We start from the raw sequence: 25,495 nt of genomic DNA on the forward strand, positions 1-25,495 counted from the left end.
GCGTGGGGCGGTGCACGTGGGGGCGGTGCACGTGGGGGCGGTGCACGTGGAAGGCTGCGCGTGGGGCGGTGCACGTGGGAGGCTGCGCACGTGGGGGGCGGCCGAGCGGCGCGGGCCGCCTGGACCTCACGCCCCGCTCCAGGGCTCTCAACGGCGGCGGGCCGAGTCGTTGAGGCTGTGCGCCCTGGGCCGGGCCCGCGCCGGGAGAGACGCAGCCCCATGGAACAGGGACTAGGAGAAAATGCCGAGGCAGAGGAGGAGTAAATCCAAAGACGCGGCCTCGGCCTCGAAGGCGCGGCCGGGCTCCCCCCGCTCCACGCGGCCCAGGCGGCGGGGCCGGCCCGGGGCCGGGGAGCCGGAGAAGGAGCGGCTGCCGCGGGCGGCGGAGGCGGACCGGCCGGGGCTGCGCAGGCCCGTGAGCGGCGGCCCCCCGCCCGGGAGCGCCCGGCCCCTCTCCCCGCGGAAGACCAGCAAGCCGAGGGCGCAGAACGGCGTGCCGGGGGAGGCGGTCCCCCCGAGCTCGCTCCTCCGGCGCTTCCAGGGGCTCAGCTGCGTCCTGGAGCAGCTGCGCGACAAGGTGCACCTGCTGCGGAGGCGCCAGCTCTCGGTGCGCACCACCGTGGGCCTAGGTGAGCGCAGGCGGGGCCCTGGGTGCGAGGAGGTTTGGGGGCGGCTTGAGGGCCAGGTGAACAGGCAGGCCTGGTAGCCACAGTGAAGGACAAGGCCCAGCCCCCCCCCCCCAAAAACCGCTGACAAGAGCCCCGCCCCAGCCCCCTTGTTTGAAAACACTTCTCAGGGTTTTCGGGCGCAGTGAGCGCCCTCGAAGTATTTGAATCAGGGCACCGCTTCGCGGTTGTCCAAAGGAGGGGTCAGCCCTTGAGGGGCAGACATTGGGAAGGGCGGGGTCCGACTCCTTTGAGAAGCTCCGCGGAGAAGAGAGGGGTCCCCGGGGAGATGGCGGGGAGCAGGAGCGCGAGGAGCCGGTGCAGAGAAGCGCTGCGGGGGGCGGGGGGGGGGGGGATGAGGCCCGTGGGCGCGGGTGCCACGGGGTCTCTGCTGCGGTCACAGGGACGCTCGGGTCCCCGTCGGAGGGAGGGAGGTCCGCCAGGGGCCCCCACCTCCTGCGGTTGGGGGGCTGGCATCCTCCGCCTCATGTTCTCAGGCGAGGAACCTGGGGTATCGGGAGGGAGAGAAGGAATGTTGTGAGGACTTTGGAAAGCCAGACGGATTTAATGGGATATTTTCTTTTCCCCTTTAACGTGATGTGACCTTGAAGAGTTCTCACCAGTGTGTGCAGTTGTCTGGAGAATAAGAAAGAGGGTACAATGTAGTGGGACAGGACAGTCTCTCTGCATTTTATTTATGGGCTGTTTCTCCATCGGTGGTGTGTTTGTTTTTGAGAGAGAGAGAGAGAGAGAGAGAGAGAGAGAGAGAGAGAGAGAGAGAGAGAGAGAGAGACAGTGGCTGCCTCTGCTCGGCCCCCGCCGGGGTTTGAGCGGAAACCTTTCCGTGCCCAGGCCGCGGCGGAGCCCACTGAGCCACCCGGGCCGGGGCCAGCGTCTGTGCATTTTAAAGCCAACGGAGCCTTGTCCCAGGGGCGCCTGTTCCCAGTTGGGGGAGAAGGAGCCGGCTGAGTTTCGGAGTGGCCCAGGGTTGATTCTGGATTAGTACAAAGTGTCAGCCTGTGTGGTGAATAGCTGCTTCTTCTGTAAAGGGCCAAGTAGTCAATACTGTAAGCTTCTCAGGCCGCAAACAGTCTCCATTGTCCAGTCGTCCTCCTTGTCTTTACAACCTTTAAAAATGGAACAGCCGGCCGGCGGGTCCCAGTCGTTGAGCTGTGACCCGGGAGCCAGGAGGTCACAGTATGATTCCCGGTCGGTCAGGGCTCATGCCCGGGTCACAGGCGGGATCCCCAGTGGGGGGCGTGCAGGAGGCAGCCGGTCCGTGATGCTCTCTCATCATTGATGTTTCCCTCCGTCCTTCTCCCTTTTTCTCTAAAAATCAATGACAATATATTAGAATTATTACTTTTTAAGTCACCATGCTCAGCTAGAGGACAGGAACAGACCGTGGCTGCAGTTTGCTGATCACGGTGTAAAACAAGCAAATCTGAGATGTATAGAAGACGTGAGGAAGAGCCCAGGGTGGTTAGGAATCCGGGAAAAGGCTGAGAAGTGTGATTGGGAGTCCTGAACGTTGCGGCGTTTTATCATTGTTATTATTATTAGTTGTGTTATTGATTTGCACTTATTTTGTTAGCCAAGTTGAGTGATTCTTTTTGAATCTTTAAGAGGTTATTGGTGGTGGTCTGTAAAATGTATTGCCAAGTATATTTTGGGACAGCCGTAAGACATACCATTATAAAGCCTTGGAGGGGAGACGGGACATGAGGAATAGCTAAGTAAATTCACTCCTCTGTGACAGTAACAAAAAATACTTAGAATATTACGAGAATCAACTTTTTCAGATCTTTGGAAATTAACCAGAGGTTTACAACACTCCAGAATGTGTTCATTCAAGAAAAACTGCTGAAACCCTCTAAGAACGGGGATTTGTGGTGGTTTAAGTTGGCTTCCAGCCATCCCTTCTCCCCAGCTCCATGGTACCCCTAAAAATAAGCAGAGTGCCAGCCACCGAAGGGATCAGGGTTTGGAGCTCCTCAGAAAGTCCATCCTCAGGAGGTCACAGAGGTGTCATGGTTTGACCTGCCTGGCAACTCCCTGTTAAGCCTCATTCCTACAGCGTTGACCTGGGGACTCCCGGTGAGCCTCCCAGGCCCGGAGTCTGGGGAAGGGGCCCTCAGGGGTGCTGCTGAGGGACGCATTTCCTGTCTTTGCCATCTTCTGGTGAGCACGAGGGAAAGGGGGCGAGGGGGGCTCCTGTGGCCGGAGTCACTTCTGGAAGGAGGGAACTGGTCATGTTGTATATATGTGATTCTTTTGTTAAAAGTTGATGTAAAGAAAGAGAGAATAACAGTGATAATAAGAGAAAATGAAACTGAAAAAAACAACAACAAAAAAACAAGACCCAAATCATCAGGAATTTCATCACTTTTGCAAATTTTGTGAAGGAGACATGATCTCCCAAGTCTCCCCTTTTGCTCCTCAAATCCCCCCTGCAGAGGTAAGTGCTACTCACAATTTGTTGTATGAGTTTCTGGATTTTTTCCTAATTTATGTAGACAGGATCAGCCACCTTGCTTGTGTGTTCTCGCTAGACATACAGGGAATGCATTTGAAATAGTTGGTTTGAGGGTATATTATAATTATCATAAGAAAGCAACTTTTAATGACTTTTGTTTGTTTGTTTGTTTTTCCAGGTATCTTTGTGGGAGTTATGCACTGGTAAGATTAGGTTCAGTTTGAAATAAATAAAAGCATTTGAATTAAAAATCGCCATCACTGTTCACATACAATAAATCATAACTGTTTGGTGTGTGTATAGAGCAGCATTTACAAAATGGGTACATTAGGGGAGTCGTTTTCCTCTTACATATCGTCACTTTTACCTGAGCTCCGGGATTTCTCTTCTTGGGAAGAATGGGATCTGCCCCAGGTCCCGTTGGGACAGTGCTATTCTGGCCATTTGGTCTGCAGAGGGGCTTGGATGTTAGAACTAAGGCGGTAATGGTGAGAAATACTCCTTGCCGCTATTGGTAGCCTGGCATACGTCCCTCGTGTAGCTGGAGGTGCGTGGAGACAGGGTTGGCATGTGGGATTTTGCTTTGTTTTCTGTTCACTGGAAAGAGTCTGCCGCGTCAGTGAAGGAAAGCAGAATTGCTCCCTTGACTTTCCGGACTCCTTTTGCTCAGCACACATGCCCGCATCTGCTCTGCCTGCAGCGGTTGCCTTCAGCTGCAACAATAAGACATCTTGATGTTCTGAGTTCTTTGACACTTGAAAGCTGATTCCTTATGTGGAATTATCCTTATTTATAATAGCTTTAATGTAAAGTAGTTTTATTTAAAATGACACCCCACAGGCTTTTCCACAGTTACAGAGGCATTTCCAAAACCTGGCACATTGGAGGCGCCTGTGAAATGAACAAACCCAAACTTAGCCTCTGTTCTGGCGGAGAGGCCTGGAGTCGAGTCAGCGTGTGCTGTGCTGGACTGAATGCCTGAAGACAGACAAGCCAGTAAACAAACTATAAAGTTGTTTCAATGTTTACTGTAGAAATTTATTTTTTCCTTTTCATGGTTTTGTACTTTGTTTCTCTATAACTTAGTTATTTTAGGACTTGTCTGAAACATGTTTTTATTATAATATGGTGCTTTTTTCCTTCTTTCTAGGATACATTTATCAGTACTTTTTGAAAATGATCGTCATTTTTCTCACCTCTCATCTTTGGAACGGGAAATGACTTTTCGCACCGAAATGGTTAAGTTCTTTTTTTTCTAGTGAATTAATTTATGGACATAATTAGCGGGCAGTTGTGAGGAACTGAAATGCGTCTTTGGTGAACTGCCTTGTTCCTCGAGCTATGACTTAGGGTTATTACTCGAGTAGAAAGTGTTTCAGTATTCTTTTACTTACCTCATTTTCTCTCCTCCTGTCCTGATACGGACTTCTCGTTAAGATAATAAAGGTCAATTATAATAGTTGAGGAAGAGGAGAACAAAGACAACACTTAAGAAGTGATATAAGGCATCAGATATTATCAGAAATGCTTGCTGTCGGGTTAGAGTTGGGAGACCCCATGTTTTACCTAGCTTTTTCTCATCCCCCTCCTTTTTTTTTTTTAGCTCTTGACTTCAAGATAATCTCTTTTAAGAGGGAACTTTAAAACCTCTAATATTTTTTCTGTTATTTTGATATATAATCTGTAAAATGTAATACATGACTTATTAACTTATTAATAGTCTTCTGCTATTATCATTTTATTAGCTCTAATGAGGTATAGAAGCCTTACCTTTCTTTACATCTCTTTACCCTAACCCCTTTATAACGTAATCACCTTAAATATTTTCTCTACATTTAAACCTACAGAACTTACGAAAGAACAGCACATTGGTAACCTAAAAAGTATGCCTTTTGAGTCTAAGAATGCAGTAGTAGCAAGGAGGAATTAGGAACCCTTATTATTAACCTTTTCCTACAGAAAAACTGTTCTGAAAGGAGTTATAAAAATAAATATGTTCAGATTTTACTTACATTGACAATTTGTGCCTTTTTAAGGGACTTTATTATTCCTACTTCAAGACCATTATTCAAGCACCTTCGTTTTTGGAAGGACTGTGGACAATTATGAATGACAGGCTCACTGAATATCCCCTTGTAATCAACACAGTGAAACGCTTCCATCTTTATCCAGAGGTGAGTAAAATTTGAGTGATTCGGGTTTTTTTTTTATTATTAGATAAAAATAGTAAGTGAACACAATGATGTTTTATAAAGGAGGGGACCTTTAAAGTTTATTGATTGTGTAGTTGACTAGAGTATCAAATCCTCTCCTGGATTTGTTTTAATCTGTCCTTCCCTTTATTGTTTGTGGAGTTAAGAATATTTTCATGTTTAATAGACATTTGAACTTATTCTTCTATCAATTACTTGTATAAATATTGGTCACCTATTTGATGGCTGTTTTCTTATTTGTGGGCATAATTTATATCCTTTCTAGCAGGATCCTTAGTAATACAGGCTGACATATCTTCCCTCATTCTGGCGGCTTTCTCTTCACTTACCTCTGATGAGGTGTGACTTGCATGCAGTAGAACACACCATTTTGAATATGCAGTTCTTTTAGTTATACACTTGACAGATGTATAAACCTGTATAACCAAACCGCCATTGAGTTATAAAACATTGAAAATAATACCAACAAGTTCCCATGTGCGTCTTCGTGGTAACTATCCTTTTCCATTGAATTGCCTTGGCACATATGTTAAGAATTGATTGACTATATTACGTATGGATCTGTTTCTGGATTCCCTACTATTCTGTTGTTTTATATGTCCATGTTTATGCCAATACCACACTGTTTTGATGATTGTAAATTTATGGTAAGTCTTAAAACAAGGTAGTTCTCCAACTTTGTTTTTCCGTGTCAAAATTATGTTTCTATATAAATGTTAGTCACTTCATCAGTTTCCCCAAAAATCTTACTGAGATTTTGATTGGGATTGCATTGGATTTATACATATATTGGAAAGAATCGACATCTTAATATTAAACCCTCCAATCCATGATGATGGTATATAGTAGATCTCCAATCATTTTTGTCTCAGCAGTATTTTGTTTTTTTTCAGCCATACAATCTTCTATAAATACTATTTTTACTATTGTAAATGGTAATATTTAAAAATTTTATTTTTGCATCTTCTGTTGCTTTTGTATAGAAGTTACAGTTGATTTTGAATATCGATCTAGCATCTGTCAATCTCTATCTTTTGATTGGTGTATTTTACTACTTACTTTTAATGTAATTAATATGTTTGGGTTTAAGTCTGTAATTTTTTGTTTTCTCTTTGTTTGGTTTTTCATTTCCCTCTTTTCTTTTTCTGTCTTCCTGTGAGCTATTTGTACATTTTTTAGTATTCTATTTTAATTTAACTATAGTGTTTTAATATTCTTTATATAGATTTCTAGTGGTTGTAGCTATTACATTTTATACATGACTTATTACAGTCTTCTGCTATTGTCATTTTACTAGCTCTAATGAAAACTTACCTTTCTTTACATCTCTTTACACCTACCCCTTTATAACATAATCATCTTAAATATTTTCTCTACATCCATTTAAAACTACATTAGATGTTTGCTTTAGCCATCATTCTTATTTTTTTAGAAATCCAAAGGAGAAGAAAAGTATTTTATCTATTTAAAAAAATTCTTCCTGATGTTCGAAGATGCCTTCTTTCATCATTTCATTTCTGTTCAGAGATTTTTCTTTAGTCATTCCTTTAGTATAGATCTTTGACAACATATTTTCTTAGCTTTTCTTAATTTTTCATGTCGCGTTCCCTTTAATTCTCGAAGGCTATTTTTGCTGGATATAGAATTCTGTATTGACAGCTTTTCTTTCAGCATTTGACAAATGTGCCACTTTATTCAACCCTCCATGGTTTCTGATGAGAAATCTACTTGTTGAATTGTTTTTCTTTTTTAAGGTAAGATTTTTTTATCTTCCTTGTTGCTTTCATTATTTTATCTTTTTTTAGTTTTCACAAGTGTTCAAAAGTATGATGTTTAAAAGTTTTAAAAAGTGTGATTCATTTGGTGTGGATTTCTTTGGTTTTATCCTATTTTTGGTTTGCTCGGGTTTAGTTTCCTCTTAGGACTCTAGTGACACAAGCATTAGCTCTTTTGTTGTAGTCCCACAGGTCCCTAGGGATTTGTTATGATTTTTTTCAGTCTCTTCTCTCAGTTGCTCAAATTGATTAATTTCTAGTGTTCTGTTTGCTAATTCAGTGATTATTTCCCCCAGTTCCCATCATTCTATTGTTAAGCCCATCCATTGAGTTTTTATTTTTGTTATTGTATTTTTCATTAATTTTTTTCCTTATATATTCTGTTTTTTGTTTGTTTTGTTGTTGTTTTTTTGCTAAGACTTCATTTTTTCCTAAGACTTTCTGTGTTTCCATTTGTTTTAAACATGTTCATAGTTGCTCATTGGAATAATACTAATATTTTTGTCATCTCATTGTTGGAATCTTGATTTTTTTTCCATTAAGTTTGAGATTTTAATGTGACGAGTGATTTTAAATTGAAACCTGGGCATTTGAACATTGTAGAGATGAGACAGCTGCATTTCAGAGGTTGAAGGATTACTTCAGGCCATGGAAACTATAACTTGTAAAGTGAAAATTTGAGTTCAGTTTTGGTTTCAGGACCATGGTTTTCTACTGTATCAAGCTACATCCCAGAATGTTCTAGACTTAGAACATTCATTCAGTGTGGTAATGTTTTGTACCTCTATGATAAATGCACAAGAACAAAAATTACACATTTTAACAGAATGTCAGTTTTATAAAATTAAGTTATTAAGTAGTAAATCTATGCTTTTTGGACATGGAAAGAGGTTTACTATGTTTTTAGTAGGAATAATAATGTATAATACTCAGCCCTAGCCGGTTTGGCTCAGTGGGTCGAGCGTTGGCCTGAGGACTGAAGGGTCCCGGGTTCAATTCCGGTCATGGGCACATGCCCAGATTGTGGGCTCGGTCTCCAGTAGGGGGTGTGCAGGAGGCAGCCAATCAATGATTCTCTCTCACCATTGATGTTTCTATCTTTTCCTTCCTCTCTGAAAAAAAAAATTCATTAGTAAGAATAATATATAATATTGAAAAACTCTATGTGTTTTTATATGCCTGGGGAGAGAGAGGGATGATCACTAACCTTTTAAAGTACTTGGCTCTAGGCAATTTTTACTTTTACTTTGAACTCTTTTCTTTTTTACTTTTTAAAATCATCTTGCATTATTTCTCCCAACTAGATAAACTTTTAAAAATTCTACCAGGTATGCCCATTTTGTTTGCAATATTTTGTTATATTCATTTGTCTTTACACTTTTTAAAGTAGATTACAGATTGAGAAGAATTGGTTATACTAAATCTGCTTGGTTAGAGTTTTAATGGGCACAGGAGCTATTATTCCATATGCAGTTGGTTAAATATTTTTTAGAGTATGAATTAAATAAATTCAAGGGCCTCAATAACATGGTATGATATAGTCATATCAATCTTTGTATTTTGCTATTAATCATCATGTTTTAATATAGAATGTTATACTTGATTTTACAGCTACTATTATGTTAGAGTTGATTATAAGAGTATATTACAGGCATGTTGATTACATCAAAAATTTTTACAGATGTTCATTACTCTATAATACACAACTGTAGTTTATAATGTGTGTGCATAATTTTAAAATGACTGTTTCCCAAGTGAAATTATTGAAATACATTTGTCAAAGTTTACAATGTCAAAGGCAACCATCATGAAGTGATATTTTGAAAACATTATGAAGATAATGTGTTTTCCTTCCCTCTCTCCTTTGTTCTTATCTTTTGTAGGTGATTCTGGCCTTCTGGTATCGCACATTTGTGGGATTAATGAATTTATTTGGGATAGAAACTAAGACCTGCTGGAATGTCACAAGAGTCCAACCTCTCAGTGAAGTTCAAAGCTGTGAAGGCATGTTTATTTTTCCTGATATGCTGCTATGTTGTCACTAATGTTTGCATAAACATCTTATACTGTTATGACTTATTTTAAGAATTATTGTAAACTAGTGATTGATTTTATTAAATGACTATAACTGATTCCTCTTTAATTTTCTGAGAAGGCTATGTACTTACTAATATGAGTATTTAGAATTTGAGTATTAATATACCTCAGTGCAAGGCAGTCCTGACATTAAGTCATTCCTTCCATTTCAGAATAAGATACAAAAAAAGTTTTAGGGTAGCTTGAATACATAAATGTGGGGATGTAGATTAAACAGTGAAATATCTACCTGTGATAGTTAATATAAAAATTTAGTTATGGAAACATAAAATCAGATATACAATAATAGATTGATTTAGAAGTGTTTCCCACTCTTCATATGCACCTTCTACATTGGTATCTTAGTCAAAGAACCACTTTTGGAACAGGTCACAGTGTTCCAGGATCTGTAATTGTTACTGCTATTTAAGATGTGTGCGATTTCTCACTTTTACAGTCTACGTGTGATTCTGTCCCTTGAAACTGATATTCGAAGTCACATGTATCTATTTGCATAGCATTTACATAGTTGCTTTCCTCTTTATTTCTGTATATTCTCAACAACATGACTACTTAGTATATTTTATATAGTTTTGTAGATTTGTTTGCAATAACAGTCAACTCTCAGAATATTTTTATTGATTTCAGAGGGAGAGAGAAATAGAAACATCAGTGATGGGAGAGAATCATTGATCGGCTGCCTCCTGCACACTCCACATCGGGGATCGAGCCTGCAACCTGGGCATGTGCTCTGACGAGGAATCAAACCATGACCTCCTGGTTCAAAGGTCGCCACTCAACCACTGAGCCACACCGGCTGGGCTGTTTAAATTTTCTAAGTTATGTTTTCTCAATCATTAAAAATTATTTTCATAACAACGAATCTCATAGATTTGTTTTGAGGATTATGACATGAAGATTGTAAAGCACCTAGTCCACTGTGTGTTAAAATATTTTATACATGTCTGTCTATCTAGTCTTATGCATGGGATTCATTATATGTTAATGTTTAAGGTTCTGGATATATACATAATGATGGATCAGATAACTAGGTTATCTCATATAGTCTAAAGCTGTTCCTTGAGGTCAGGGCCCATATTTTACTCATCCTAGGACCAAGCAAAAGGTAATAACACAATGGATTTTCTCTTGTAATTCATCAAGTGACTCTACAGACAGTTCCAGATACTAAACAATAGCGGTACTTATTGACCAAATAGAATGAAGCACCAACTAATTATTACAGTGTAATAATAATTAATTGGGGGAAAGTATAAATGCAACCACAATAAAGTATAAAATCTGAGTGTAACTGATCTCATGTACGGGGAAAGTACTAATGAACTATTAAATAGAGCAGCAATCTGTAAAGCAAATACTTTCAGCAAATTCATGAGTTCTTGATTACAAAGCACTGCAATAATTATGTCCAGTTACTTTATAGTCATTTATTTATTAAATACTAAATAATCTGTGTCTTTTTAAAGGAATAGGAGAACCTGCTTGCTTTTATGTTGGTGTGATTTTTATTTTAAACGGAGTAATGATGTCGATGTTCTTCGTATATGGTGCTTGTCTGAGGTAAGACTACTGTATTATAAGATCTTGTAGTGGGCTTATAAGGCCTGGCTGACATTTGTTGATTATATGAAAAGGATAATGAGATCAGTTTATTAGTAGGGACATTTGTAGATTTACTTTTTTCAGCTTATTAATATAGTGGAATACTGGACAACAGTGACAATGGATGAGAGCTGCGGCCACACACACCAACATGGACAAATCTCATAAAATTGAATGAACGAAGGCAGGCACAAAATGAAATCCTGCGTAATTCCATTTGTATGAAACTTGAGAAAACATGAAAGTAAATGATGGTGTGATATGTACGTACAAGTGGCTACATTGATCATCGCAGAAGTCAGGACAGCGGCTATCTCAAGGGGTGACGAGTGGGGACTCGGGTGCAATCGGTTCTCTGTCTCAATGACATGGTGGCAGCAGGGATGTCCACTTTATAATTACCCCATAAATTCTCTAGAAATGTTATGTACTTTCCTATATGTGTGTCATATAGGAAAAATAGACTGAAGCACATCACAGTTTTTTGAGGGGGGAGGAAAGGATTACTGAAGATTATGGTGTCAGGCTTAAAGATGTTTTATTTTAGAAAGTAGTTTGTATATCTTGTGCTTTATTGAACATGGAAAATGTTACACAAGACTAAGACGTTTTAAAATTTATATTTTTCATTGCTGAGCAATCGCAGAGTTACATAAATTAGTTACATAGTTCTGGAATATCAAAGGAAGCTCCCGTCTTTAGGAAGTTTATGTAGCTGTAGCAAATGTTGACTGCAGATGTTCGCTGAAACTGGAGATGCTGAGTGGCATATGAGAAACAAGAGAAATGGGAATTGGTGGGGATATTTTGTTTTTCTTACTATGGCCACCCTCCCCCACCGGCACCAACGTGGAAAGCAGCTGCTCCGCGTCTGTTGTTTGGGTGGCGAAGGCTAACATGTGAACATGCATATCTAACTTCATCACATCTGCACTTACCGTCTTCCCTGTCCTTCTGATCAGGACAGGGAATTTTATAACCCTTTGCTTCGAAACAGCCCCTGGCATCTTACAATTATTACCACAGTTTAGTACTCCTTTTGCCCCTCCACAGGGTTTATTTTTCTGTGTGTGTTTTACTCTATTGTTTATGTTGTCAAGTCTTAGTTTTACCCACATGTTCCTAGTTTCTAGGGTATATTCAGTATTGTTCTTCTCAGACATTCCTTCTCTCAGTTTCTTACTTTGCAAAATGCACCCTTTGAATTTCCTTTAGTGAAAACTTACTAATGGCAAATCACTTCCCATTTGCTTTCCTCTGGTGTTTTTTTTTTTTTTTTAAATGATTTCTTCCTTTTTCAGTCATTCAGCCAATACTTGTCTTCCAAGTGTGGAGCTATGGATATAAGTGATGACCAACAACAGAGAAAAGTCAGCTTTAAGAAATGGTTCTCAACCGTTGATAGTTATCCTTGATCTGATTTTTGTATTCTACATTGTTGTTTTCATTGCGACTCAAGAATATCTGCAGGAATTTAGACAATTTAGTGACTGCTAAATGAAACTGTTAGACTCTTGTTTTCATCCCTTAGTCAAAAGACAAAAATCTGCCTCCATTCTGAATATTCAAAGAATGCAATAGACTCTGAAGTGTGGCCTGTTTGTTAAATATTATGTTCAAATCCTATAAATTTTATTTCGAAAATAAATATATTATAAAATTCAGATTATTTTATATACACTTTATGTTTGTACATTCAACATTAAAGCATCAACAACGTGTACTTTAAAAATTTTTACTATTATTTTATGTGGCTTAGTACATTTTAAATACGATTTTAAATTCTAAGATAATCTTGTGTAAAACTCCCTATATTTTGCATGAATTATGATTGTATACTTTTCTTACAGTGGGACTCACATTGGAGGTCTAATTACAGTATTGTGCTACTTTTTCAACCATGGAGAGGTTTGTTTCCTAGAAAATAATTTTTAAGAAATAGAAGGGACTGTATAGGAACAAAGAAATGTATCCATCAAAACAATACGTAAATTGCATATTACTTAGGACTTTGCAATACTTTAAAGAGCCTTGTGCTGCAAATTGACATTTAATCCTGTTGACCCACGTTTTTACGTAATTAGAATTTGTGACCTGAAATGTCTTGCCTGGTTTTTAGTGTATGCACTCATACACACATATTTCGCAGAAAAAGGAAATACTGTACTTCTTGAGTTCAGGCACTTTGTATCTCATGTATTCCTACCAAACCTTTTTGGGAAGATGGCTGTTATCCTCACAGACGATTTGAAATAGAAATGTACAGAGGTTAAGATCTGTACCCAAGATTTCACATTCACTGCCTGAGGAAGCCGGGGTTCCCATTCACATCTGTCTGGCTCTAAAGCCTCATTTCTTCTCTTACATGATGCTGCCTTTTCAGTAACACAAAATGCTGAATCAGAATAGAGCGTGACCAGTTCCGTCCAACGGGACATGCCACCTTAGGAGAGTTTGTAGAAAGTGTTTAGAATAGGATACATTCATCCACCTGACATGTGCCAGACTCTGTCAGGTGCTGAGGATGTGGCAGGGAAAAGGGAGAGAATCCGATGGCTAGTTTTCGGAAGCAAAATATGTAATGTGTTATGGCACAGCTTATACATGGTATGACTTTTATTCATTACCACTGAGAAAGGTCGATGGTTAATTAAAAGAAAATCTTTTAGACAAGGGAGTAATAAAATTATAGATAAATATATTAAATATAGTAACTTAAAAGCAAACAAATGCCTTGTTATTCACCAAATATGTTCATGTGAAGAGATGATCCCTTGATGTTTGTGAGTTCCCTCATTAACATCTGTTTAGGTATTTTCCTGGGCGTGTGTACCTCTCCAAGCCTTGGGATGCCAGGGTCATCACTGCCGCGCTGGGATGTGGGTCTGTTTTTCCGTCCTAGACTCTTGACCGCTCCTGTACCTACTATCCTGTTTGTCCTTTGTGTTTCCTACACGTGGCCTGACAGAGCTTTCCCCTGTTTCTGCACTTGCTAGTTAATGGCCCTCTACCTCATGGCTGTGTGTCGTTCAGAGAGCTCCAAGGACTGAGAAACTACACCAGGCATTTTCAGAAGTGAACGAGTGTTGTATTAAAAGCACTAAAACCAGCCTAGCCATGATTTGAAAAAAAAAATTGTTTTTATTGATATCAGAGAGGAAGGGAGAAGAAGAGAGAGAGAAAGAAACATCAATGAGGAGAGAGAATCATTGATTGGCTGCCTCCTGCATACCCCCTGTTAGGGATCGAGACCACAATCCAGGCATGTGCCCTGACCTGGAATAGAACCGTGACCTGGTTCATAGGTTGACGCTCAACCACTGAGCCACGCTGGCCAGGCCCCAGCCATGATTTTGAGATTAATAATGTTTATTGCAATGGAATGGAAAGTGAATAAGCGTTTTTTGCTGATTTCAGGCTACTCGCGTGATGTGGACTCCACCTCTCCGGGAAAGTTTCTCATATCCATTTCTTGTACTTCAGATGTGCATTTTAACTTTGATCCTCAGGTAATTTTTATTTATGAAACAAATCTAAGTATATTATAAGGTACGTTTCTTACAATATGCATCAACCTATTAAGTTATTAAAAAAGAAAAAAGAAAAGTTATTCAAATATAGGTGCTGTTTTTTAAATCACTTTTAAAATAAGTTGAATAACCAATTAAGAAAATCTAAAATACTAAGTTTTAGTTAACTACATGATGTTTTAATAAATCAAAACGTAAGTTTTTATGTGTATTTGGCAAAGATTCCAAGGTTTTAAGGAAACTATTACTTTCTCGCCCTTCCAAGCTTATGTAATCGGACTCATCATTTTCCCACCTGTGGTTTTGAGGGAACATGAATGTATATTCCGAGAAAGGAGGGTCCCATACAAGGATGAACTTGGGAAATGCTAGGTTAGATAGACAAGGAGCATATATATTTAGCTATTTGTGAAAATACCTTAACCACTGATGTTTCTAGCAGTTCCATCAGTCTATCTCCGGTGCTTTTCTTGGACACATTTATTTGTGTTGGAATTAATTTTATAAGCCTTTCAGACGTTAAGAGGTCTGAGAAACAGCAACCACAAAAAACGTGAATAGTAGAATCCTGTTAATAACTTTATCATAGAAGTAGGTTTCACACGTTAGTGAGCCCTCTCCCTGAATGATATTTACGGATAAACACGGTCTGATATTTCCTTTTAGAGCTCTAATTCAGATTGTTTTATGCTAAACGTTTTTATAACCCAAGTAGCATTTAAGTGCCTTTTAATGAGCTTTTAAAAGTGAACTACATCTTGTCTTCTAGCAAAGAGGAGGGAATCGTTAGATGTGGCCATTTTGCCGTTAGTTGACCTGTGTAGTGATTGGCTCCTTTTAGGGGCAAACTCACTGGTGTCCCCTTCTCTCCCCCAGGCCCTCGCACAGCAGCGGCAGGTACTTCGTTGCGCTCTGCCTCTCCAACGTTGCTTTCATGCTCCCCTGGCAGTTTGCTCAGTTTATACTTTTTACGCAGGTAAGATGATTATTCTAAACCAATTTAAGTTGAATGCAAATGTACTTGGTTGTTTCTGGACCTGTGTTACAATGCAGTTATATTTGTGCCCTAATAGGTTTTCAGAAAAAATGGAGTAATTGTGAAGTTTAGATATGTGTGTGATTTTGAAAAATAACAAATCGTATAGTCTACAGTCTGCTAGTGTACTGCTTAGTTGGGCAGGTACTCACGGTCAGCATGCAAAAGGATTTTCCCGATTATTTGAATTCACACTTTTCTTGTTGGCATTGGAAGTGAGCTCTATCAACAAACCTACCTGTAGACTGTCTTTGCCTTAGGAATTGCTTTGGGTGTCAAGCTATGCAACATGGTAAGGGCCAATCCTGTTCCTCATGGCGGGGCTTCTGCTTCTACTCCAGCTTAAACATCAGCCGTTTCGTCTGAAGGGCAGTCTCACTGGACACCATTTCTCAACTTCAATCATGATATTTCTTGAGCGAATTGAGACCATATCCTATTTACCCAAACAACTCAGTACTTAATGGCAAGAAGCTGATCTGAGATTAAAAAAAAATATATATTTTTTATTGATTTCAGAGAGAAAGGGAGAGAGAGAGATGGAAACATGATGAGAGAGAATCATTGGCTGCCTCCTGCACGCCCCCCACTGGGGATCGAGCCCACAACCTGGGCATGTGCCCTGACCTGGAGTTGAACCGTGACCTCCTGGTTCAATAGGTCTATGCTCAACCGCTGAGGTGTGCCAGTCAGGCTGAGTTCGTTTTTTTTTAATTATATCACAGAGGAGGGAATCGGTAGATGTGACCACAAAATGTGTAAGGTCTAGGTCTGGATTTATTTTTTTTGTGCCCGGGTGTGCAAGCCTTCCAGCACTGTTGGTTAAAAGGCTCTCATTTCTCCATTGAAGTACCTTGGCTCCTCTGTCAAAGCTGTTGCCTATAATTGTGAGCATCTGTTCCTGAGCGCTCTGTTTAATTCCTCTGGTCAGTTGTCTATTCTTTCTCCGATACCGTTGTCTCAGTTACTGCCGCTTTGTAGTAAGCCTTAAAGTCAGTTAGTCTCCAACTGCTTTTGAGAGTTTTCTCTTTGGCTTCGGCTTTGAGCAATGTTTACTATGATGTGCGTAGGTGTGATCAGGTTTATTTGTTCTAATCAATCCCTTGTTGGGGTTTGTAATAGCTTATAAATCAGTGCTTGATTTTTTTTCCTATAAATTTTGGGAACTTCTCAGGTAAAACCTCTTTAAATATAGCTTTTACTTAATTCCCTTCTCCCTTTCTGAGATGTAAAGTACAATATATTAGATTTTTACAACATATACTCTACATATCCCATGTTCTTGCATATGTTATTCACCCCTTTGGCATTTTATGCCTTTTTTTCTAGATGTTTTCTTCTGACCTTTCAGTTTGTCACTGGTTTAACCTGCTTTTAAACCCGTCTTTGACTTCTTAATTTTGGTTCTTGCAGTATCTAGTTGTACATTTTCAATTTGTTTCTTTCTTAAATGGCTTTCGTGGACTCTCCTGGAATTTTCAATACTATGTGTTATTTCCTTGCACCTGTCAAACATAAAGTCATTGCCTGATGCTGTCAGGCATGTTTTTGAGTGGTTTGTGAGCTAAGAGTAGTTTTTATATTTTTAAAGTGTTGTTAAAGAATAAAAGAGAACCCTAGCCGGGATTCTCAGTGGTTAGAGCATCAGCCCATGCACCAAAGGGTCTCGGGTCAAGGGCATGTACTTCGGTTGCAGGCTCGATCCCTGGCCCGGGTTGGAGCGTGTGGGGGAGGCAACCAATCGATGTGTCTCTTTCACATCGATGTTTCTCCCTCTGTCTGTCCCCCTCCCTTCCACTCTTTAAAAGTCAATGGAAAAACATATCTGTGGGTGAGGATTAACAACAACAGAAACCAAGAAAGAATACAGCAGGTCCTCGTCCATCGTTTCATTTAATATTGTATTGTTATAACATTGATGAGATTCCACGAGAACTTATATCCATTAGCCTATGGTAAAATTGTTTTCATGTATGTCTTTTAGCTTAAAGTCACTGAAGCCTGTTGACCGTGTGTAACTTAGTGTATACAGTAGAAACTATAAATGGCCCACAGAGTATAACATTTACTATTTGGCTTTTTATATAAAAAGTTTGCTGACCCCTGAAGTAGATTAGGGATCTGTTTCCATTGTGTTTGTAATAATGCCTTATCTTCCTGTATCTAGTTAGTTTTGATGTGGTGGTGGACATTGTTCGTTAACAGTGGTATAGTTCATTTGAGACTAGGTTGATATTCACATCTTCAGATAAGATTAGATTTGCTGCCAGCAGGCAGGCAAAGACACTAACAATCTTGAGTCACCCTCAGGTGATCAGAGAATGCCAGAGTTCAAAGGTGGGCTTTCGTCTTTCTGAGGACTGCTTGATTTCTGGTTCTTTCAGTACAGCTCTTTGAAGCCCCACGCCAAAGCCTGTGGACTTAGCCAGGATCTCATTCTTGGTGTGCTTTCACTTCTCAGTGTGGAAATCTCCCAACTGCATGTCAGCTGGCAGGCATCTGCTACTGTTGGAATTGGCAGATGACCTCGGGGAGAAAGGTGCCCCAAATTGCCATGCTTGGCACTGCAGATTTTCATCTTTTCTCTGGTCTTAGCTTCTTATTTTTATTTTTTGGCCTTATTAGTACTTTGTGGCTTTCATACAGGTATTTTCCTTAGCTATTCTAGTTTCCAATGAGAAGGTTAGTTGAAATTACTTTGGTATCATTATTAGAAATATGACTCTCCTGTTAACATGCACTTTGCTTATGAATAGTGAAGTATTTGTTTTCTACATTTTTTTTTCACTTTTGCTCTTTTTATATCTTTATTTCAGATAGCCTCATTATTTCCTATGTATGTTGTGGGGTACATTGAACCAAGCAAATTTAAGAAGATCATTTATATGAACATGGTAACATTTTTCATACTTATAAGTCAAATATTAAAATAAGATCTCAGGGATGCCTTCTTTCAAGTTTTATTTAATACACCAAAATGGAAATGTACTTTATAGATAGCATATTATAACATACTTTCAACTACAAAGTTGATGGTTTTACTCTCTGAAACTTTTATTTTTATGTTTTAGTTATTGTTAGTCACGATTTTTGAAACTGTCTTTTCCCTGAGACCTGAAATTTCTAGCACTGTGCATGAATATGACACTCTGTAAATTTTGTTTTTGCATTTTTGTTTTTATCTTCATTTCCAAACACATCTCCCTTAGTAACAAATATTTTCTAGCTAAGAACATAAAATAAAGCTTCCTTAGTAATAGAAATCCTCAGGTAGTGCAACAAAAATAAGATAAAAAATTAATACAACTAAGTTTTATTTATTATTCCATTATTGAATCAATGGAAATAATAGTTTTTTGCAGTTTTCTTTGTACCAAGTAGCAGAGAAAAACATTAAATTTTTCTATATAGAATTCATAGTGTTGAAGCTACTTAGAATCTATCAGTGTGTTGAAATTCTATTATCATTCAGCCAAGATCTATTTATTAATCTTATTTATGCATAAAATGTTTGTATTGGAATGGCTATATGCCTGTAGACAAAGTCTGCATTATGCTATAGATCCAATAATGATGAAACATTCTTTCCTTTTCAGATTTCAGTTCTCCTTTGTTTCGTGTTGATGTTTGGAAATCCAATGTATTTATCTTCTTATTATTCTTCATCTTTGTTAATGACATGGGTAAGTATTTGTTAAGCTCATGAAGTTTTTGTTTTTGTTTTTGTTTTTTTAACCTGTGAAATAGGAGGTTTAATGCACCTAATATAGGTTTAGGAGAACAAATAGGGCCCTTTCCTGATTATTAATCATATGAAAACTTTTTCCCAAATAGCACCTATCCTATCTAATAAAGAGGGAATATACAAATCGACTATCATGCCATCACAAAGATGGCAGCACCCACAGTGGAGGTGGGGTCTCCATAACACAAGATGGATGCACCCACAGCGGAGGCCGAGTTCCCATAACGAGCCTTAATGAGCAATCAGCAGGGACCTGATGTTGTGTGGCGCTGGTCCAGGGCAGGGGACCTGAGGCTGCGCCCCCCCCCCCCACCCCGGTGGGGCTTGACAGGGGACCTCAGGCCACACTCCCCATCCCAGCACCAGGCCAGGAGACCTCAGGCCACGCCCCCCGGCCCAGTGTTGGGCCAGGGGACCTGAAGCAGTGCCCCTGTCACAGCACCAGGCTGGGGGATCTGAGGGTGTGCCAGGGGACCTGACGCTGCACCCCCCCCCCCACCTGGTGGGGCTTGATAGGGGACGTGAGGCTGTGCCCCCGCCCAGCGCTGGGCCAGGGGACCTGAAGCTGCACTCCCTTCTCCAGCAGGGCTTGATGGGGGTGGGGCCGGCCATGTCTGGATCTCGCCTAAGGGGGTGGGGCCGGCTGGGTCTGGGTCTCGCACCATTTCGAGGCACGCACGGGTGGGTGCAGACCTTACTCTGGGTCCTGCGGTGCACCACAGACTCTTTGACAGGAGGAAGATTTTCATATACATTTTACTGATTTTCTTTCAACTCTGACATGCTATTATAGAGAAAGGACAAATAGCAATATTGAAATATTTCCTCTAATTAATTTCCTTTTAATGTGCACAAATTTTGTGCACTGGGCCACTAGTTCTCTATATCACCCTTAGAAAAGAAAATGGTACAAAGTTACCATTGTAGGGCAAATACCCAAGTCAATATTTTAAAAAACAACTAGCAGGTAAGACTTACTTTTATTTTATTTTATTTTTTTATTTATTTTTTTGACTTTTTTATTTTTTTAAAAAAATATATATTTTTTACTGATTTCAGAGAGGGAGGAAGAGAGAGAGAGAAACATTGATCAGCTGCCTTCTGCATGCCCCCCACTGGGGATTGAGCCCACAACCCAGGCATGTACCCTAACTGGGAACTGAACCATGATCTCCTGGTTCATAGGTCGACACTCAACCAATGAGCAACATCTGTCGGGCAAGACTTACTTTTAAAATATACCATTAATTTATTACCAAGATTAGTTATTTCCTTCTAAGTCACTTCAGTAGACTCGGTACATATTGCAGTGACACTACCATTGCTCAGAACATTTTTGGAACTCCTCTGAATTGCCTTCACAGACTGTGGCACATTCTTTTGAATATCCTCAATGGTGGCAAAACTTCGTCTTTCAAGGGTGGATTTGATTTTTGGAAACAACCAAAGTCTTGTGAATAAGGTGGGTGATTGGGCTGGGTAATATATAGATCTTGATCAAAATATGGTGTGACATTAAAGTAATAAGACCTATTTTCTTGCACCCATACCTAAATTATCTTTGGGAGGTAGTTTAGAAAATGGAGTTCCAAACTGTTTTGAGCAATGACAACATAATTAGAATAGATAAGTAGTCTCCTCATGTGACTTACTTTCACTGAATGACACCCATTTGGATATGTATTTGGAATGGTGGTTCAGTAAATCGACTTTATTACTTTATAGTCACACTTCTGATATTCCTAAGCCAGAACCTATAATGTTCTCCACTGGAATGCTCCTGGCATGTTCTCTTTCCGCAGTTACTAAAAATGATACCAGCCACAGTAATACCAAAATAGAACACTTTTCCATGTATGGTGTATTGATTGAACCTTTTGGGATTGCCCTTACATTTTAACATATTTTGCTTCCCACACCTTTTTTTCCTCTTCACAATAAGTAATTCATTCTCTTGCTCCCAAAAAATTCAGGCTTTTCATTTTCAAAAATTTGTCAAGCTTTTTCAGCATGACAAAAGACTTATAGTAGTGTGCCCATCCACCTCTTTTTAAGAAAGCTATTTTATTTTGAAATACAGAAAACTGCGTAAAACCAGTGTTTTATGTACTGACAGTACTAACTAGTACTGAAAGTACTTATTAATGAACTGTTTTTGGCAAATAAACTGCCATCAAGTCAAAAATCAGAATTTTTCCTACCATCCTGTCCCAATAATGACTTGACTATGGTAATCATTCCTAGATTTCCTTTATATTTTCATAACTTATATCTCTATTTTTAATCTATAGGTTTCCTATATATCTGCCTGTTTTCTTTCCTAGGAAATGTAAGAGCCTAGGCCATTGAACGTGTAGAGGATTCTGTGGTCTAGAGATTTTACTCTTTGAATCCTATGGTGTAGCTTTACATCCTCCTTTGTCTTCTGTATTTATAATGTGTTAATAATTGAATCTAAAACTTGGATAGGTTAAGGTTTTATCCCTTTAGCGTAGTATTGTTCTTTTATCAGGATGCACCCAATGTCCAGAGCCTCCCTTTTTATGATAGTAGCCATCAATGCTTTGTAGCCGATCCATTAACTCAATAAAAATAGCAAATTGGTGTTAGTCCAGTCCCTCATTTGCAGTTAGTATAGGGAAAGTAAAAGTACATGTCTGAACGAGTGGAGTTGAGAAGTAGAAAAATACTTAAAGAAATAACAGCCAAAATTTTTCTAACTTGATGAAAATTATTAACTCAGAGATAAAGAATTTCAGTAAATCCCAAATCCAAGAAAGCTGTAGTAAGGCATATTACAATTAAATTGCTCAAAATCTGTGATAAAGATACAATACTAACAATAGCCAAAGGAATAAGATGTGTTAAATATAGAAGAACAAAGGGTAAGGATATCAGCAGATTTTTCATAAGAAAAAAAATGCAAGCAATAAGACAGTTAAGCAACATCTTTATAATATTTAAAGAAAAAAAATACTGTCAATGTATAGTTCTATACCTAGCAATATATGGCTCAAAAAATGAGGGCAAATTAAAGATTCCATGACCAGATTTGCACTAAGAGAAATTTTAAAGGGGGTCCTTCAGCTGGAAGGAATAGAATATTAGATGCACAAATGAAGCCCTGGAAATGGTAGCTAGAGGTGCTGTTACAACAAAAATACCAGAGGCTGGGTGGCTTATTTCTCATAGTTCTAGAGCCTGGCGAGTCCGAGACCAAGATGCAGCTGATTTGATTCTTGGTGAGGGCTCTCTTCACGTGTAATCAGATCCCTTCACTGTATCCTCCTTAGAAGGGTACTAATTCTATTCGTTAGAGATCTAATTACCTCCCACTGGTTTCATTCCAGTACATTGGAGATTAGGGTATCAGCACCTGCATTTGGTGGGGGACATAAACATTTCATTGATAGAACGAGAGGATGATTTTTGAGGACCCTGGCTTTATACATCAGTCTCAATTTCTTACCTTTCATAACTCCAAGCCCTCTCCTGCTGCCCTCCTTTTTAATACTAGCGTATAGTTGTGACCTCTCTCTACAGTCCTCCCTGAAGGCTGCCATAGGTTCTCTCCTAATTAATGTTTTCATTTTTAAAATCGCCTTCTTTTGTCTGGAATCTGGAAAGTTCCTTTTCTTTTTTAAAAGTCAAGTTAGGTTTAAAAAAAAAATTTCAAAAACTTTTATTTGGGAGTTGGGAGAGGAAGGATTTTTAAATTAACTTAAACCACTAATTTTGCTGGATAGCTTACATGTATCCACTATCTACCTCATCAGAGGGAGTTGCCCTACACAAAACATCCCAAGTAAGGCAGTGAGGAATTAACTTGATTCTAGAGGCAACTTTTTAGCACACACAGCATTTATCTCTCACCCCAAGGACAATTTGTCATTTTCAAATTTTGAAAAATCAACAATTAAGAAGGAAAATGGCTGGTGTAGGCAAGGTGGAAGATGGGGCGGCCGTGTAATTTTTGAAACACATAATTCATATAAAATATGATTGTTAATTTTATTTGTTTCATTTTTTTATTGCATGCACTTTAGGTGATAATTCTAAAGAGAAATAATATTCACAGATTGGGTGTATCTGAACTCAACTTTTGGGTAAGATTCAACATTTTAAACATAATTTCTTTAGACCCTTTTATCTATAAACTGAACATGATAATGTACTTAGAAAGGAATGATTTAGAGTTAATCTTATTAATAGCTATTTGCTTAAGGTGGGATAGTCCTTAGCAACTTCTACAAGTCATTTTTAAGAAAATTGTTCATTTATTTCAGTACTACCCTCAGCCTTTCTTCCTTTACTTTCCATTCTGCTATACCCCCACTACCTTACTTTTAAAATTTCTTTCTATTTGCTGTGAGTCTCTCGCTCTAAATTAACTAACCTTCTCTTCAAAATAACTTCATTTGTAGTTCTGTTCCCACTTTTCCCCTTTTGTTTTCTCTATGCTTTCAAGTGTAGACTCTAGTATTTTTGTCCTTTTAGCATTTCTCCACAATCTCCCAGCCTCCTCTTACTTCAACTTAGACACTGCTTAATCTTTGACTTCCTCCCAAGTGTACAAATGGGTGGGTCATGTTACCTCTATGTTTGTGTATTTTGTTTCCAAGTAAAATAAGAATATTATTAGGGAGGCACTGCAAATACTTATTGCCATAATATCAGCAGATGACATTGTTTTTCTTTGATTTACTTCTATTAAAAATTAAGACCTGCCATATTGAAGGACTATGTGATTATACAGTATATTGTATATTGATAGGGTAAAACTGGAAAAGTTATGGTAAGAGAAGAAAGTACATTTCAGAAAGCAAAAGAACAAAGTGGAATGTATTCCCAGTTTCTTCTTGCTTGAGGAATTCTCCCATCCCTTGTGGTGAACATGTAGAAATATTTGTAACCTTAAGTTATTGATGACATGACTTTCAATATATGATTTTTCTACTTCAGAAAAAAACAGTAATGGTTTTTTAAAAATATTAAACCAAGAAATCAGAAAATTCAAAGTTTTTATTTAATTGTATTCAAAGAAATTGAAAATGTCATTTATAAACTATTGAAAAATAACAACATAGAACAGTGTCTATGGACATTTAGAGAATTCTGTCAAAGCATTTTCAGAGGCAAATTTACTATTTTAAATATTTTCAGTTTTAGACTGGAAAGAATAAAAGTTATGCTTTCATTTCAGTAATTTCCAAGAAACAAAATTCTAAGAAGAGAAAAGCTGAGGTGTAATGAGTGTTCAGCACATACTCGTATTTATATTTTGAAATTTGCATAGTTTATATCACCAGTCTCTTGCAAAAGGGAGAAACAAATCATGGTGGTCGTCTAAAACCATGCACAAGATGTCCTGGCTTTTAAAAAGCCAGTCAAAAAGGAAAAGCAAAGATATTTTGTGAACTAACACTTTTTCTTACAAAAAACCTATTTTATTTCTCAAGTAATTCTTTCATGGTAGTGGAATAAAGATTACATTGCATATCTTACTCTATCATAACTGGAAAATTTGAAAACAATGAAGCTCTTATTATTTTTATATTGAGTGAGAGTGAAAAATGAAAAAAATGCCACTTATGGTTGATCAAAATCTATTTTTAATATTCTTTACTGTCATGTGGCCACCTGAAAGAAAGAAAACACCTGTATATAATTATGTACCCTCATTCTGATCAAATTGGGTTCATCCCAGGAATGCAAATATGTTTCTGGAAAATCCATAAATATAAATTATCACACTAACAGATTAAAGGAGAAAAGTGACTTATCCCATTAGATGCAGACAATGAATTTAATACAATTGAACACCCATTTATGGTAAAAACTCTTAGCACAGTAGAAATAGCAGGGAGTTTTCTTAATATGATTCTTTAGCCTTCATTGGTTGTACAGGTGAGGTACTTGGAGTGATTAAATTTTTTTCTATGCATTTATTGATATGATTGAATATTTTAACCAGGTAATTTTTAGTACCTGACTTCTATCTATTTTATTTATTCTTTAGCTAATTCAATGTTTCGGTTGGTTTTGTGGAACAATCATTTTGAAATTCCTGACATCTAAAATCTTAGGTGTTTCAGATCATGTAAGTACTTTCCAGTTAAAACATAAAACGTTTTGTAAACATGTATACCTGGGTGAAAACTTTGGAACCAACTATTTTTTTACCCCTTCATTTTTATATAGGTTAAGTGCCTTCTTCAAGGTCCCCAAGCTAATTATTGGTAGAGTAAATACTGAGAAAAACGTGTATCAATGAGTGCTGACTTAGCCTTCTAGGGAAAAAATTAATAATATGTTTAGTAGTTAATTTATTTCAGTTGAAGTACAGATAATTATTT

The 25,495-nt window shown here is 38.6% G+C and overlaps 1 protein-coding gene across 1 annotated transcript in view; it reads left to right on the top strand.

The window, feature by feature from the left end:
- The first annotated feature begins 241 nt into the window (after positions 1 to 241).
- Positions 242 to 25,495, top strand: part of DPY19L2 (dpy-19 like 2) — a 41,028-nt gene continuing 15,774 nt past the window's right edge. The window contains exons 1-13 of the mRNA XM_028154643.2: positions 242 to 629; positions 3,320 to 3,344; positions 4,292 to 4,379; positions 5,178 to 5,315; positions 9,013 to 9,133; positions 10,693 to 10,786; positions 12,679 to 12,736; positions 14,246 to 14,337; positions 15,235 to 15,334; positions 18,211 to 18,288; positions 18,991 to 19,077; positions 23,186 to 23,245; positions 25,159 to 25,239. Coding sequence (XP_028010444.2) covers positions 242 to 629; positions 3,320 to 3,344; positions 4,292 to 4,379; positions 5,178 to 5,315; positions 9,013 to 9,133; positions 10,693 to 10,786; positions 12,679 to 12,736; positions 14,246 to 14,337; positions 15,235 to 15,334; positions 18,211 to 18,288; positions 18,991 to 19,077; positions 23,186 to 23,245; positions 25,159 to 25,239 — 1,410 coding nt within the window. The remainder of the gene's footprint in view (positions 630 to 3,319; positions 3,345 to 4,291; positions 4,380 to 5,177; positions 5,316 to 9,012; positions 9,134 to 10,692; positions 10,787 to 12,678; positions 12,737 to 14,245; positions 14,338 to 15,234; positions 15,335 to 18,210; positions 18,289 to 18,990; positions 19,078 to 23,185; positions 23,246 to 25,158; positions 25,240 to 25,495) is intronic.

The sequence above is a fragment of the Eptesicus fuscus genome, chromosome 14 (genome assembly GCF_027574615.1).
Source record: "Eptesicus fuscus isolate TK198812 chromosome 14, DD_ASM_mEF_20220401, whole genome shotgun sequence".
Taxonomy (NCBI): Eukaryota; Metazoa; Chordata; class Mammalia; order Chiroptera; family Vespertilionidae; genus Eptesicus; species Eptesicus fuscus.